General features: G+C 38.0%; 1 protein-coding gene across 1 annotated transcript in view; it reads left to right on the top strand.

The window, feature by feature from the left end:
• KMO (kynurenine 3-monooxygenase) overlaps positions 1-14,295 on the top strand; it is a 60,904-nt gene that overhangs the window by 41,288 nt on the left and 5,321 nt on the right. The window contains 5 exon segments of the mRNA XM_025878016.2: positions 2,832-2,903; positions 3,733-3,854; positions 5,351-5,498; positions 7,136-7,193; positions 9,718-9,800. Coding sequence (XP_025733801.1) covers positions 2,832-2,903; positions 3,733-3,854; positions 5,351-5,498; positions 7,136-7,193; positions 9,718-9,800 — 483 coding nt within the window.

Genomic DNA, 14,295 nt, shown 5'->3' with positions numbered 1-14,295 from the left:
GTCCTGAGAGGAAAGTATATAGCAATACAAGCCTTTCTCAAGAAACAAGAAAGGTCTCAAATACACAACCTAGGTAGCAACCTCTTCGACCTCAGCCGCAGCAACTTCTTCCTAGAAACATCTCCAAAGACAAGGGAAGCAAGGGCAAAAATGAACTATTGGGATTTCATCAAGATAAAAAGCTTTTGCACAGCAAAAGAAACAGTCCACAAAACCAAAAGACAACCGAGAGAATGGGAGAAGATATTTGCAAATGACATATCAGATAAAGGGCTAGTATCCAAAATCTATAAAGAACTTCTCAAACTCAACACCCAAAGAACAAATAATCCAATCAAGAAATGGGCAGAAGACATGAACAGACATTTTTCCAAAAAGACATCCAAATGGCCAACAGACACATGAAAAAGTGCTCCACATCACTCGGCATTAGGGAAATCCAAATCAAAACCTCAATGAGATACCACCTCACACCAGTCAGAATGGCTAAAATTAACAAGTCAGGAAATGACAGATGTTGGTGAGGATGCGGAGAAAGGGGAACCCTCCTACACTGTTGATGGGAATGCAAGCTGGTGCAGCCACTCTGGAAAACAGTATGGAGGTTCCTCAAACAGTTGAAAATAGAGCTACCATACGATCCAGCAATTGCACTACTGGGTATTTATCACAAAGATACAAATGTAGGGATCCAAAGGGGTACGTGCACCCCAGTGTTTATAGCAGCCACGTCCACAATAGCCAAACGGTGGAAAGAGCCAAGATGTCCATCGACAGATGAATGGATAAAGAAGAAGTGGTATATATACACAATGGAATATTATGCAGCCATCAAAAGGAATGAGATCTTGCCATTGCAACGACGTGGATGGAACTGGAGGGTGTTATGCTGAGTGAAATAAGTCAATCAGAGAAAGACATGTATCATATGACCTCACTGATATGAGGAATTCTTAATTTCAGGAAACAAACAGTGTTGCTGGAGTGGTGGGGGTGGGAGGGATGGGGTGGCTGAGTGATAGACATTGGGTAGGGAATGTGCTATGGTGAGCGCTGTGAATTGTGCAAGACTGTGGAATCACAGATCAGTACTTCTGAAACAAATAATGCAACATATGTTAAGAAAAAAAAAAAGAAGAAGATAGCAGGAGGGGAAGAATGAAGGGGAGTAAGTCGGAGGGGGAGACAAACCATGAGAGACGATGGACTCTGAAAATCAAACTGAGGTTTCTAGAGGGGAGGAGCGTGGGGGGGATGGGTTAGCCTGGTGATGGGTATTAAAGAGGGCACATTCTGCGTGGAGCACTGGGTGTTATGCACAAATAATGAATCATGGAACACTACATCAAAAACTAATGATGTATGGCGATTAACATAACAATAAAAAATTTAAAAAAATAAAATAAAAGGTCATAGAAGTGGTCTAAAGACAGCAAAAGGAAAAGCAAGGACCCTGTACCTCATCCAGGCTGGTCTCCTTACTCACACTTCCTAAACTCCTGACCTAAAACACTGCTCATTTCTGCTGCCTCTGCTTTGCTCAGCAATGGAAGGCCATTGCTGGAGGTGGCCTTCCAGAAGCCACCTTCCTTTACTTCTTATCTAATCTATGGATCCCTTTGTAGTTTTTACCACTCCGGCCCCACACATTTCTTCCCTGCCCAGCTCTTATTTCCTGTCCTTCAACTTCAGCATCTGCCTATTCAACTGCATTGGAACCTCTCTGAGGGCAGAGAGTGACACACTGACTCATATCTGTGTCTGCATGTTGAGCGTATTTTGAGGCTCTGAGATAAAAAGCCAGGAAGGACTAACAGTGTAAAAATGCTGGCTAGGAGACTTGCTGCCCTTCCCGTGTTTTTCTTACCATGGAAGATACACAGATGGCAGGTGCTCACAGACTTGAAATGGTTGGAAACTGATTACATGTTCCTATGTATCATACCCCCAGGAACCTCCAGGATTAGGTTCAGTAGGATCAATAGGCTGCTATTGGTTTGTCTTGGGATCACTAAAAAGAGAAGACTTCCTTCTATTATTTATGTTGTAGGAAGCAAGTGATAAGAGGCTCGTTGGCAAAATTTTATTTTGCCCATGAAATTTAAACTTAGGACCTTTCTGTTCACACAAATAAGTTCCCGAGTAAGGTGAAAAATAAGGTATAAAAATATCACACACACACACACACACACACACACACACACACAAACACATATATATGGACATATACATATATAGTTTATATGTGTATGTGTATAATGTATATTTATATACATGTACGTGTTTATGCATATGGGGGTGTGTGTCTGCATGTGGGCTTAGAAATGAAGAGAGAAGGAGAGAGAGAGAGAGAGAAAACATCTCACAGCTTGTTCTCAAATCTTGAATTTTATCTGGTATCAAGAACCCACCTAAGGGGCACCTGGGTGGCTCAGTTGGTTAAGCAACTGCCTTCGGCTCAGGTCATGATCCTGGAGTCCCGGGATCGAGTCCTGCATTGGACTCCCTGCTCGACAGGGAGTCTGCTTCGCCCTCTGACCCTCCCCCCTCTCATGTGCTCTCTCTATCTCATTCTCTCTCTCTCAAATAAATAAATAAAATCTTTAAAAAAAAAAAAAAGAACCCACCTACGTTATAGGAATTTCTAAAGACAGGACAGGAAGGATTTTTAAGACAACTTCTACTTTAAATAAGAGAAGGTGTGCATATCCCCATGTGTATGATACTATTTGAATTGCTACAGAAACAGTCATAACATAAGCAGAGTCAGTTTTATAGATGTGCTGCATTAGTGCATTAATCCAACACAAATATAATTTTTCCCCCTACAGTACGCCATGGAACCTAATTATCTGCATATTTGGCCTAGAAATACCTTTATGATGATTGCACTTCCTAACACGGTAATATAGAATTTATCTATGTAATTTTGCACCTATAATTAAAGTTTTTCATTACTTACTTTGTATTTTGTATGTATGCCTAATTGCTTTTACACTTAGCATGTGTATACTTAACATCATTGTTCAGTCTATTTAGTGATTGTATCATTGAAACTTTGGGATTCCTGAGGAAAAACCTGAAGGAATTCCAATTATTTATCGTGGAAAGGAGACTGAACACATATAAGTTACAAGTGGCAGTTTGTGTGTGATGCCTGTCCTCTCCCCCAAGATGGTGTAGGAGGAAATGGCCTTCCAATAAAGCCAAAGAGATTCGGGTTCTACACAAGGCAGTCCTTCCCGTGTGTGAGGTGTCTGGGACATTGGAATATAGATAGTCAAAAAGGGGCATGGCTGTTCTTTCATTAGACCCTAGAGACTTTTTGCTCTCTAGATTTAGCTACATATTTCTCTAGTTGGTGGTCTTCTGTCCCTTGGCAGCAATGCTGGGGTCCAGTGCCTCGTGACATTATCTGAAGAGGAAGAAGAGACAGAAAAAGTGAGAAGTTCAATCCAACCAGCCGATTAGTTATATAAGGAGGGTAGTGTTTGCAATTAGTAATCTAAGGAGGGTAGTGGTTGCTTGGTGAAATGGTGAGGTTTACTGTGTTGAAATTCTAGTAAGCGAGAAGCTGGGGAGCACCTGGGACTTGGCGGGGCTTTTCTTTGGGAGCGAGGGGAGAAAGCCAGCGGTGTTTCCTGCCGGCCTGGACATTTCTGCCAGGTGTCCCTCGGCCACAACAAGAACCTGAGACTACATTCTCTCACACTTTTCTTCTCCTTCTCGCAGAATAAATCCTTCACGTGTACTTTGTTCATGCCCTTTGACGAGTTTGAAAAACTTGTAACCAGCAGTGATGTACTGGATTTCTTCCAGAAGTACTTTCTAGATTCCATCCCTCTAATTGGAGAGTAAGTTTCAAGATGTGCAAGTGTGCCTTTCTCTCCACTGCTTTGAGCTACTCAAAATCCAAACAAAGGTGCTGCATCTTACTTCCATTTGGATGAAATGTGACTGGTCCTGGACGATAAGCCTGCCTTAGAGCAAAAGTCTAAAGCGGATGTTGTACTGTGAGTGGGAATTCTGAAAACCCCATGGCAGGCCCAGTTTCCCTGGGAAAGACAAGTCACCCACGTCCCCAGGCCTCTCTGCCTCCTCTGCGGGCTCTCAGGCCCCTGGAGGTTGGTGTGCTGCAGAGTGGGGCTGTGGTTCCCTCTGCTGGTGGGCACACATGTCCAAGGCCCAGCAGAGGCGAGTCTGGGTCCTCACTTACTAGCTGGGTTTGCTTTCCTAGCTCGCAGGGCCCTCCCGGGAACATGGTGATCCATCACTATGGATCTGCCCCAGAGTGTTGAGAGGACAGGACAAGTTCCTGCCTATAGATCGTTCGGCACATGGCCTGGCACATACAGAGCCCCCCAGCTGGGAGCTAGCTTGTTAGCTGTCTGGTTTATGACCCACGGCTCCTCTGCTCCCTGTCAATGCCACTCCCCCCAAGGGTCTTGTCACTGGGTCTCACTAAGTACCTCTGCCCCCACTGTCCTCCCTGGAATCCAGCTCACTCCCCACCTCCAGCAGGTTTTCATGGAGGCAGCACAGTGCTGCAGAAAGCGAGATTTAAGGCTGCTTCTGCCCCTCACTCCCTGAGTCTCAGATCGGTCATCTTTACAATGGGCATCAGGACATCTACCTTTGGGGGACAGTTGTGACAGTGACATGCACTAACTATATAAAAGGGGTGGCCCACTGCCAGCCCACAGCAGCTCTCTTTAAAATGGTCAATTTCCATCCTTACCTGCTGACTCAGTGCGCACTGATCTCCCTTTCTCTGATGTTGAGAAATCTCTGCACGCCAGAATTTACCCCTTACGTTTCGTGGTTATTTCTTGCCTCTCCAACCAGACTTAAAATTCTTGAGGGTATGTACTGTTTCTCTACTTACAGCTGCCACAAATCCTCTGTAGATGCCTGATGCTCACTAGCTTCCAAATCTATAAAAAGTCGCGTTCATTTTAGTTTTTGGTGTGTGTGGCTTTAATCAGATGCACCACGTCTCAATTTTTCCATTAAAACCCAAAACACAACAGAACAGTTGAAAATTAAATGACCCGCACGCCTGATAAGAAAATTTCATGACACATAACTCAGACGCATTTCGGGTTCTTGAGATGCAGTCAAACTTGTCCTGGTTGGATGTGATTAACATTGTTGAGAACAAAACAATTAGAACAGTGGAATTTCAGGAACTCGAAGAAACTTCAGTTTCTCCTTTTCCTGTTTTCTTTCTGGCATTTTTGTGTGTTTCTCAATAAAATCCAATAGTAATGAAGTCAGTACATCTGAAAGAATTATGCAGGATTTAATACCCAACTTCAGGTGCTTATGTTCTGGTTGTTTCCCTCTGAAGGCAAACCCTGGTACAAGATTTTTTCCTGTTGCCGGCACAGCCCATGATATCTGTGAAGTGTTCTTCTTTTCACCTGAAGTCACACTGTGTGCTGATGGGGGATGCAGGTCACGCCATTGTGCCCTTTTTTGGGCAAGGAATGAATGCAGTAAGTCCTTTCTCCCAAAGTAAGTCAGTCTCAACCAAAAAATCGTAAATAACAATCATGCCTAAAACTATCCCCTCATAATGTCTGAGGAAACAATCAATTCCACAATCCTACCAGCTGTTTAGGTTGATCACCAACTATAGTCAAGTCTTGGGTTGCTTGATCCAGTAATTTCACATAGGAAAAAGCAGTAATGCAGAAGACAGTTTTCTGTGCAGTTAGAAAATATATCGATAGCTTGAAATTTGGGAACCTGTCAGCAATTCGAGGCTTAATTAAAAAAATCTTTTTGAGATTATGCATAAATATATAAATGTTAGGCTCAAGAAAGAAAAAAAGCCCAAACCGCCTGTTGTTTTCTCCACTTTTTCTTTCCAAAGGAAAGGAAAACGCAACTGGCAGAGTTGAAGAAGACTATGAAATAGATTTGATGTTGAATACTACTGCTTTCATGGAAGTTTTATTGTTCTGGCTAGAAAAAAATATTTCTGAAAAGAAATAGTGCTCAAATATGAAACATTTAATTTCAAGGAATCCTAAAATAATTATCTAGACAGACAATTATTTTGTGTGTGTTTGATAACTAATAGCTTTATAATCACAGTCTTTTATTGTTTTGGTGATTGGGATCTATTCCACGTGTAAATAGGCTATAAATCTAATCACTTATATTTTCCGCAAAGTAGTCTAAACACTGTTTTACAAAAACCTAAGAACACACCAATTTTAGGATAGTGGATAAGGGCCCGGGCTCCGGCAGTATAAGACCCAGTTCAAATCCTGGCTCCAAGATTTATTAGAATATGTTCTTGCTCAACTAACTTAAACTTACTTTTAACTTCCTTGTCTGTAAAATGGGTTTTCAATAGTGCCTATGCCATAGAAGTTCTTGGGGGATAAATGAATGAATTAAATAAAGAATTTAAGAGTGTTATTATCTCAGCCTATATGGTATTTTGCATCTCTAACTTCCTGCAGCATTAATAATCTATATAGCTGACAAGAATATTTATTTGCTTCAGATGTAATCTCTATAATCGATGCAAAAAATATTTTTTAATGTTTACATTTTTTTATATTGTCTCTAAAACTATAGTTTGAATTCCTAGAAAGCAGGAAACCTAGCTTTTGATTTTCTTCTTCCCCACTGCGTTTAGCGTCAAAACTTATTAAATAGTATTAATTTTGTGGATTTTGTGACATTGGAAATTTGCTTTAATCTTTGGTTTAAAGGAACTAAATTAATATGAGAGTTCTAGCCTGTCATTAATTGCTCTAAATGTGAAGCTTAAAGACTGAATGGTTTAAATAAGATTCAAATACTCATGTTAGAGCAATATAATTGTTCTTACTTCTTAAAGAAGCAGTGGAATCCATCAAAATTACAAGAGTAATTTAAAATTTTGATCAAATTCCAAATCATTATAATCAATATGCATTAGGCAAAGACAAACCATCAGGTATGCAATTGAGGGTCGTTTATGATCATAATTAAATGCCATATGTGACTAAGCAGCTGTGTGCTGGTTGAAGGCAAACATCCTATGAATCATACACATCAATGGGAAGTCTGTTCAAAATTGCTCAGAAGCTTTCATTATTTCCAGTTTATTTTCCCCTATTTTGTCTTATTTCAGGGCTTTGAAGACTGCTTGGTATTTGATGAGTTAATGGATGAATTCAATAATGACCTTAGTAAGTAAAATTTGTGAAATGGACATGGACTAGCCCTGCTGATAATTGTGGACCTATTTCTGACACTGGAGGAGGGCAAACCCATGATGCATTTTTCCTGTTCAGGATTATAAATTTTTCTATTAGCAGCCTACGCCACTGGTACCCACATCAGACAAGGAGCACCCAGAGAGGGAAACATAGTTTCTTTTCAGGTTTGTACCTGGAGGTCTGTGCAGTGATCCTCACAAAGAAAGACGTTCCCAGGACAAACATTTGCTCAGAATACGCTCCTTGCTCTCCCTTTCCACCTGGGGAAATTGCACCTGCATCCCCTCCCCCAGAAACACTTGCAGGAGCTCCACTGCTTTTTTGCTTGTTGCCTTATCAACGTTGCAGCTGCTACTTCCATTTGCCTTTGGTTAAAACTGATTCCACAAGATATATTGCTTTGACAGATCCTGGAGTTTAAGATATTTATATGTAATATGGAAATTAAATTAAATTAAATTAAATTAAATTAAATTAAATTAAATTAAATTAAATTAAATTAACTGTACACCATAAGTTGCTAACAATAGCCCAAGACCTGGATAACTGTTACTGCTTCTCGGCATCCGTGGTCTCAAAGGCTACCTCTGAATTTAAACCTCGTTCAGGTAAGGGATAGATGTAGAGAACTGGTTGTAAGTCTACACCCAGATTCCAGTCCTGACTCACCAACTTACCTGTAAGACCTTGAGCAAGTCGTTTCAGTTTTTTGAAGTCTTGGGTTTTCTTTTTTTTCTTTTCCATCTATATAGTGGGGACAATAATACTAACTTCAGAGAGATGTGAAAATGAAGTAAAATTATTTGTGTAAAGCTTTTTTATTAGCTTCAGAGGTAGAGTTTAGTGATTCATCAGTTGCGTATAACACCCAGTGCTCATTACATCACATGCCCTCCTTAATGCCCATCACCCAGTTACCCCATTCCCCTACCCCTGCCCCTCCAGTAACCATCAGTTTGTTTCCTATAGTTTAGAGTCTCTTAGGGTTTGTCTCCCTTTCTGATTTCATCTTATTTTTTTCCCTCCCTTCCCCTATGATCCTCTATTTTGTTTCTTAAATTCCACATATAAGTGAAATTATACAATAATTGTCTTTCTCTGATTGACTTATTTCGCTTAGGATAATACTTTCTAGTGTCCATTGACAGATGAATGGATAAAGAAGATGTGGTGTGTGCATCTTCTATGTGTGCATATGTATATATATATATATATACATGCACACACACATATATATATACACACACACACATATACAATGGAATATTACTCAGCCATCAAAAAATGAAATCTTACCATTTACAACAACGTGGATGGAACTAGAGGGTATTATGCTAAGTAAAGCTTTTTTTTTAAAAAAAAAAAAAGTCTGGCACAAAGTGGGTTCACAGTAAATGTTTGTGATGGTGTTTTAGGAAGTCCTTGGACACTGGTGTCTGGATCAGAAGAGACTAGAGGGTCCAGGGTAAAGTTCTTCTGGTTTTCTGCCTTCCTTTTCCAGTCATCTTGGTCAGATGCTCCAGATCCAGAGGCATTTTGTTTCCTCCCGTCTCTGCCCTGGTGGGATTGATCTGCATGTGATAGGCATGATGGAGGGGATGGAGGGTTCATATATGAGAACATACTGTCAGCACTGGTCTTGGTTAATACAGAACAAAGATAAAACAATACTGATTATGACAATGAGACTAAACTAGCATTACTGAACATTTCATATGTGTTGGGTATCTTGCTATATTTTTTAATCCATTTTCTCATTTAGTCTCCATGGAAAATATGGAGCATATGTACAATTCTTGTCCCTGTTTTACAACTTGTCCCTATTTTGCAAGCTTAGAGACTTAGAGTAACTCACCCAAAGTCATATAGCTACAAGTGTTGGATCTGGGACTGGCAGCCAAGTTCTCTGACTTTTGAAATGGCATCCTTAATAACTAGTGTGGATTGGCCTTGTGAGAGTTATACTGGTTAGTCATTCATTTATCAGACATTTATTCAGTATTTACCATTTACCTGGTTAAGATTTCAGACATGAATAAAACATGAGCCCTACCTCTGGGAGATCACAGAATAATGATGGAACTGATGGTTAGCTAATAAGGTGTCTTCGGTGCAGTGAAATGAATGGGGATGGTGTGGCAAGAAAGAACGTAAAGGAGAGTAGCAGATTCTAAGAGGAACTGGGTGGGGAGGGGTCACTGACCATCATTTCTATGAGCTGCTTTCCATTTGTGAAATAAAGAAAATAATGATTGGCTAACCAACAAGTATATGTTATATTAACTTTATCATAAGTTTTATTTAATCACAATAGGAAATGCCTGTGTGTTATTGTTCAGTATTCATTGATTATTGGTCATTCAGCCTGGTTACCCAAAGTTTGAAAAGATTAGAACAGTAATAGAGTATACACCTTTTAATTTGGTTGGTGTAAAGGCCAGCACATTTTCATAGACTGTATCGGAAACGATGTATTATTCAACTTGGCTCCTAGGTATGTGTCTTCCTGAATATTCAAGATTGAGAATTCCAGATGACCACGCGATCTCAGACTTGTCCATGTACCATTACATAGAGGTGAGTGAGGGGGTTGGGCTCCATTCCATGAGATTATTCCTGATAGTCTAACTGATAGTCTTTTCTTTTTAAACAAAATTTTTTAAATTTTAATTCCAGTGTAATTACCATACAATGTTATATTAGTTTCAGTATAGAATACAGTGATTCAACAATTCTATACATTGTTCAATGCTCATCATGGTAAATATACTCTTTAATCCCCATCACCTCTTTCCCTCATCCCCCCACTGACCTCTCCTCTGGTGATCACCTGTTTGTTCTCTGTAGTTAAAAGTCTGTTTTTTTTGTTTGTCTCCTTTTTTCTTTGGTTTGTTGCTTAAATCCCACATATGACTGAAATCATATGGTATTTGTCTTTCTCTGACTGACTTATGTCACTGAGCCTAATACACTCCAGATCCATCCATGTTGTTGCAAATGGCAAGATTTCATTCTTTTTTATGGCTGAGTAATATTCCATTTTATATATATATAATCACCTCTTCTTTATCCATTCATCTATCAATGGACACACTTGGGCTGTTTCCATAGTTTGGCTATTGTGAATAATTCTTCAGTAAACATAGGAATGCATATATCTTTTCAAATTAGTGTTTTCATACTCTTGGGTAAACTCCTAGTAGTGGAATTACTGATTCATATGGTAATTCAATTTTTAATTTTTTGACAAACCTCCATACTGTCTTCCACAGTGGTTGCACCAGTTTGCATTCCCACTAACAGTGCATGATGGTTCTTTTTTTTCCATATCGTCATCAACACTTGTTGTTTCTTATGTTTTTAATTTTAGCCATTCTGACAGGTGTGAGGTGATAACTCATTATGGTTTTGATTTGTACTTCTCTGATGATGAGTGATGTTGAGCATCTTTTTGTGTGTCTCTTGGCCATCTGTATGTCTTCTTTGGAGAAGACATGTCTTCTGCCCATTTTCAATTGGATTCTTTGGTGTTTTTGGTGTGGAGGTATGTATGTTCTTTATATTTTGGATACTAACCCTTTATCAAATACGTCATTTGCAAATATCTTCTATTTTGTAGGTTTTGTTGTCTTTAATTTTGTTGATTGCTTCTTTTGCTCTGTAGAAGCTTTTTATTTTGATGTAGTCTCAATAGTTTTTGTTTTTGTTTCCTTTGCCTCAGGAGATATATCTAGGAAAATGTTGCTAAGGCCAGTATCAGAGAAATTACTGCCTGTTCTCTCTTCTAGGATTTTTATGGTTTCAGGTCTCATATTTAGGTCTTTAATCCATTTGGAGTTTATTTTTGTGTATAGTGTAAGAAAGTGGTCCAGTTTCATTCTTTTGCATGTGGCTATTTAGTGTTCCCAACACCATTTGTTGAAGAGAGTATCTTTTTCCCATTGCATATTTTTGACTCCTTTGTCAAAGGTTAATTGACCACATAATTGTGGTTTTATTTCTGAGCTCTCTATTCTCTTCCATTGATCTATGTGTCTATTTTTGTGTCAGTATCATACTGTTTTGGTTACTATAGCTTTGAAGTATATCTTGAAGTCCGGGATTGTGATACCTCCAGTTTTATTCTTCTTTTTCAAGATTTCTTTGGCTATTTGGGGTCTTTTGTGGTTCCATACAAATTTTAAGATTATTTGTTCTAGTTCTGCATAAAAGGCTGTTGGTATTTTGATAGGAATTGCATTAAATGTGTAGATTGCTTACAGTAGTATGGACATTTTAACAATATTTGTTCTTCCAATCCATGAGCATGGAATGTCTTTCCTTTTGTTTCTCATCTTCAATTTTTTTCATTAATGCTTTGTAGTGTTCAGAGTATAGGTCTTTCACTTCCTTGGTTAAGTTTATTCCTAGGTATTTTATTATTTTTGGTGCAATTGTAAATGGGATTGTCTTCTTCCTTTCTCTTTTGCTACTTCATTATTAGTGTATAGAAATGCAATGGATGTCTGTATATTAATTTTGTATCCTGAAACCTTACTGAACTCATTTATCAGTTCTAGTAGTTTTTTGGTGGAGTCTTTAGGGTTTTCTACATATAGTATAATGTCATCTGCAAATAGTGAAATTTTAACTTCTTCCTTACCAATTTGGATGCTTTTTATTTCTTTTTCTTCTCTGATTGCTATAGCTGGATTTCCAGGGCTATGTTGAGTAAAAGTGGTGAGAGTGGACATCTTTGTCTAGTCCCTGATCTTAGGGAGAAAGCTCTCAGTTTTTCACAAGACTATGATGTTAGCTGTGGGTTTTTCATATATGGCCCTAATTATGTTGAGGTATAGTCCCTCTAAACCTACTTTGTTGAGGGTTTTTATGATAAATGGATGTTGTACTTTGTCAAATGCCTTTTCTACATCTATTGAAATAATCATATGATTTTTATCTTTTCTCTTATTGATGTGATGTGTCACATTGATTGATTTGTGAATATTGAACCACCCTTGCATCTCAGGGATAAATCCCACTTCGTTACAGTGAATGATTTTTTTTTTTAAGTTGTTGGATTTGGTTTGCTAATATTATGTTGGGGATTTTGGCATCTACATTAATCAGAAATATTGGCCTATAGTTATATTTTCTGTGGTGTCTTTATCTGGTTTTTTACTAGGGTAATGCTGGCCTCTTAGAATGAATTTGGAAGCGTTCCTTCCTCTTCTATTTTTTGGAATAGTTTGAGAAGAATATGTATTAACTCTTTAAATATTTGGTAGAATTGACCTGTGAAGCCATCTAGTCCTGGACTTTTGTTTGTGGAGGGTTTTTTGATTTCTGATTCAATTTCTTTGCTGGTAATTGGTCTGTTCAAATTTTCTATTTCTTCCTGATTCAGTTTTGTGATGTTATATGTCTCCAGGCATATGACAAAATTTTTCATATTTTTTATAATCCTTTGTATTTCTGTGATGCTAGTTATTATTTCTCCTCTTTCATTTCTGATTTGTTTATTTGGGTCTTCTCTCTCTCTTTGATGAGTCTGACTAAAGATTTATTAATTTTGTTGAACTTTTCATAGAACTAGCTCCTGGTTTCATTGTCTGTTCTATTTTTTTTAATTCTTTTTTCATTTATTTTTGCTCTAGCCTTTATTATTTCCTTCCTTCCACTGGTTTGGGGTTTTATTTGTTCTTCTTTTTCTAGTTCCTTTAGGTGTAAGGTTAGATCGTTTGAGATTTTTCTTGCTTCTGGAGTAGGCCTGTATTGCTATAAATTTCCCTCTTATAACAGCTTTGCTGCATCGCAAAGATTTTGGACCATTGTGTTTTCATTTTCATTTGTCTCTATGCATTGTCCGATTTACTCTTAGATTTCTTGGTTGACCCATTCCTTATTTAGTAGAATGTTATTTAACCTCCATGTATTTGTGTTCTTTCTAGACTTTTTCTTGTGGTTGATTTCTAGTTTTATAACATTGTGGTCAGAAAAGATGTATGATATGACTTTGACCTTTTTTAATTTATTGAGACTTGTTTCATGCCCTAATATGTGATCTATTCTGGAGAATGTTCCATATGTTTTAGGATGGAATGTTCTAATATATTGTTAGATCCATCTGGTCCAATGTGTCATTCAAAGGCACTGTTTCCTTGCTGATTTGTTTGATCTATCCACTGATGTGAGTTGGATGTTAAAGCCCCTACTATTATTGTATTACTATCAATTAATTCTTTTATGTTTGTTATTAGCTTCTTTATGTATTTGGGTCCTCTCATGTTGGTGCATAAATATTTACAATTGTTCTATATTCTTGTTGGATTATTCCCTTTATGATTATATAATGTTTTCTTTGTCTCTTGTTACAGTCTTGTTTAAAGTCTATTTTGTCTGATAGAAGTATTGCTACTCTGGCTTTCTTTTCAGTTCCATTTGCATGACAAATGCCTTTCCATCCCTTTACTTTTAATTTGCATGTGTCTTTAGGTCTGAAACGAGTCTCTTGTAGGCAGTATATAGATGGGTCTTACTTTTATCCATTTTGTCACCCTGTGTCTTTTAATTGGAGCATTTAGCCTATTTATATTCATGGTAATTATTGATAAGTAGTATTTATTGCCAGGTGGTTGCTTCTTTTATAGTTGTTTTGTAGTTCTTCTTTGTTCCTTTCTTCTCTTGCCCCCTTCTCTTATGGTTTGCTGGCTCCTTAGTGGTATATTTGGATTCTTTTCTCTTTATTTTTGCATATCTATTGCTGGTTTTTCATTTGTGGGTTTATATTAAGTTGATGGTCACCTAAGTTTGAACCCATTCTAAAAGCACTAATTTTTTACTCCTCTCCCTCTATCCCACATTTTAGGTATATGCGTATATTTACATCCTTTTATTTTGTGAATCCCTTGACTGATTTATATAGATATACTTATTTTTACTACTTTTGTGCTTCCTACTTTCTTACTCTGATGGTCTTTCCTTTCCATTCAGAGTCCCCTTTAACATTTCTTGTAGGGCTGGGTTAGTGTCATTAATTCCTTTAACTTTTGTTTGTCTGGGGAACTTTTTATCTCTCCTTATATTTTGAATA

This window comes from Callorhinus ursinus, unplaced genomic scaffold, assembly GCF_003265705.2.
Source record: "Callorhinus ursinus isolate GAN/ISIS: 27379988/994484 unplaced genomic scaffold, GSC_fseal_2.0 scaffold13, whole genome shotgun sequence".
Taxonomy (NCBI): domain Eukaryota; kingdom Metazoa; phylum Chordata; class Mammalia; order Carnivora; family Otariidae; genus Callorhinus; species Callorhinus ursinus.
Note: the sequence above shows the minus strand (reverse complement) of the source record. Positions and strands in the feature narration are given on the sequence as shown.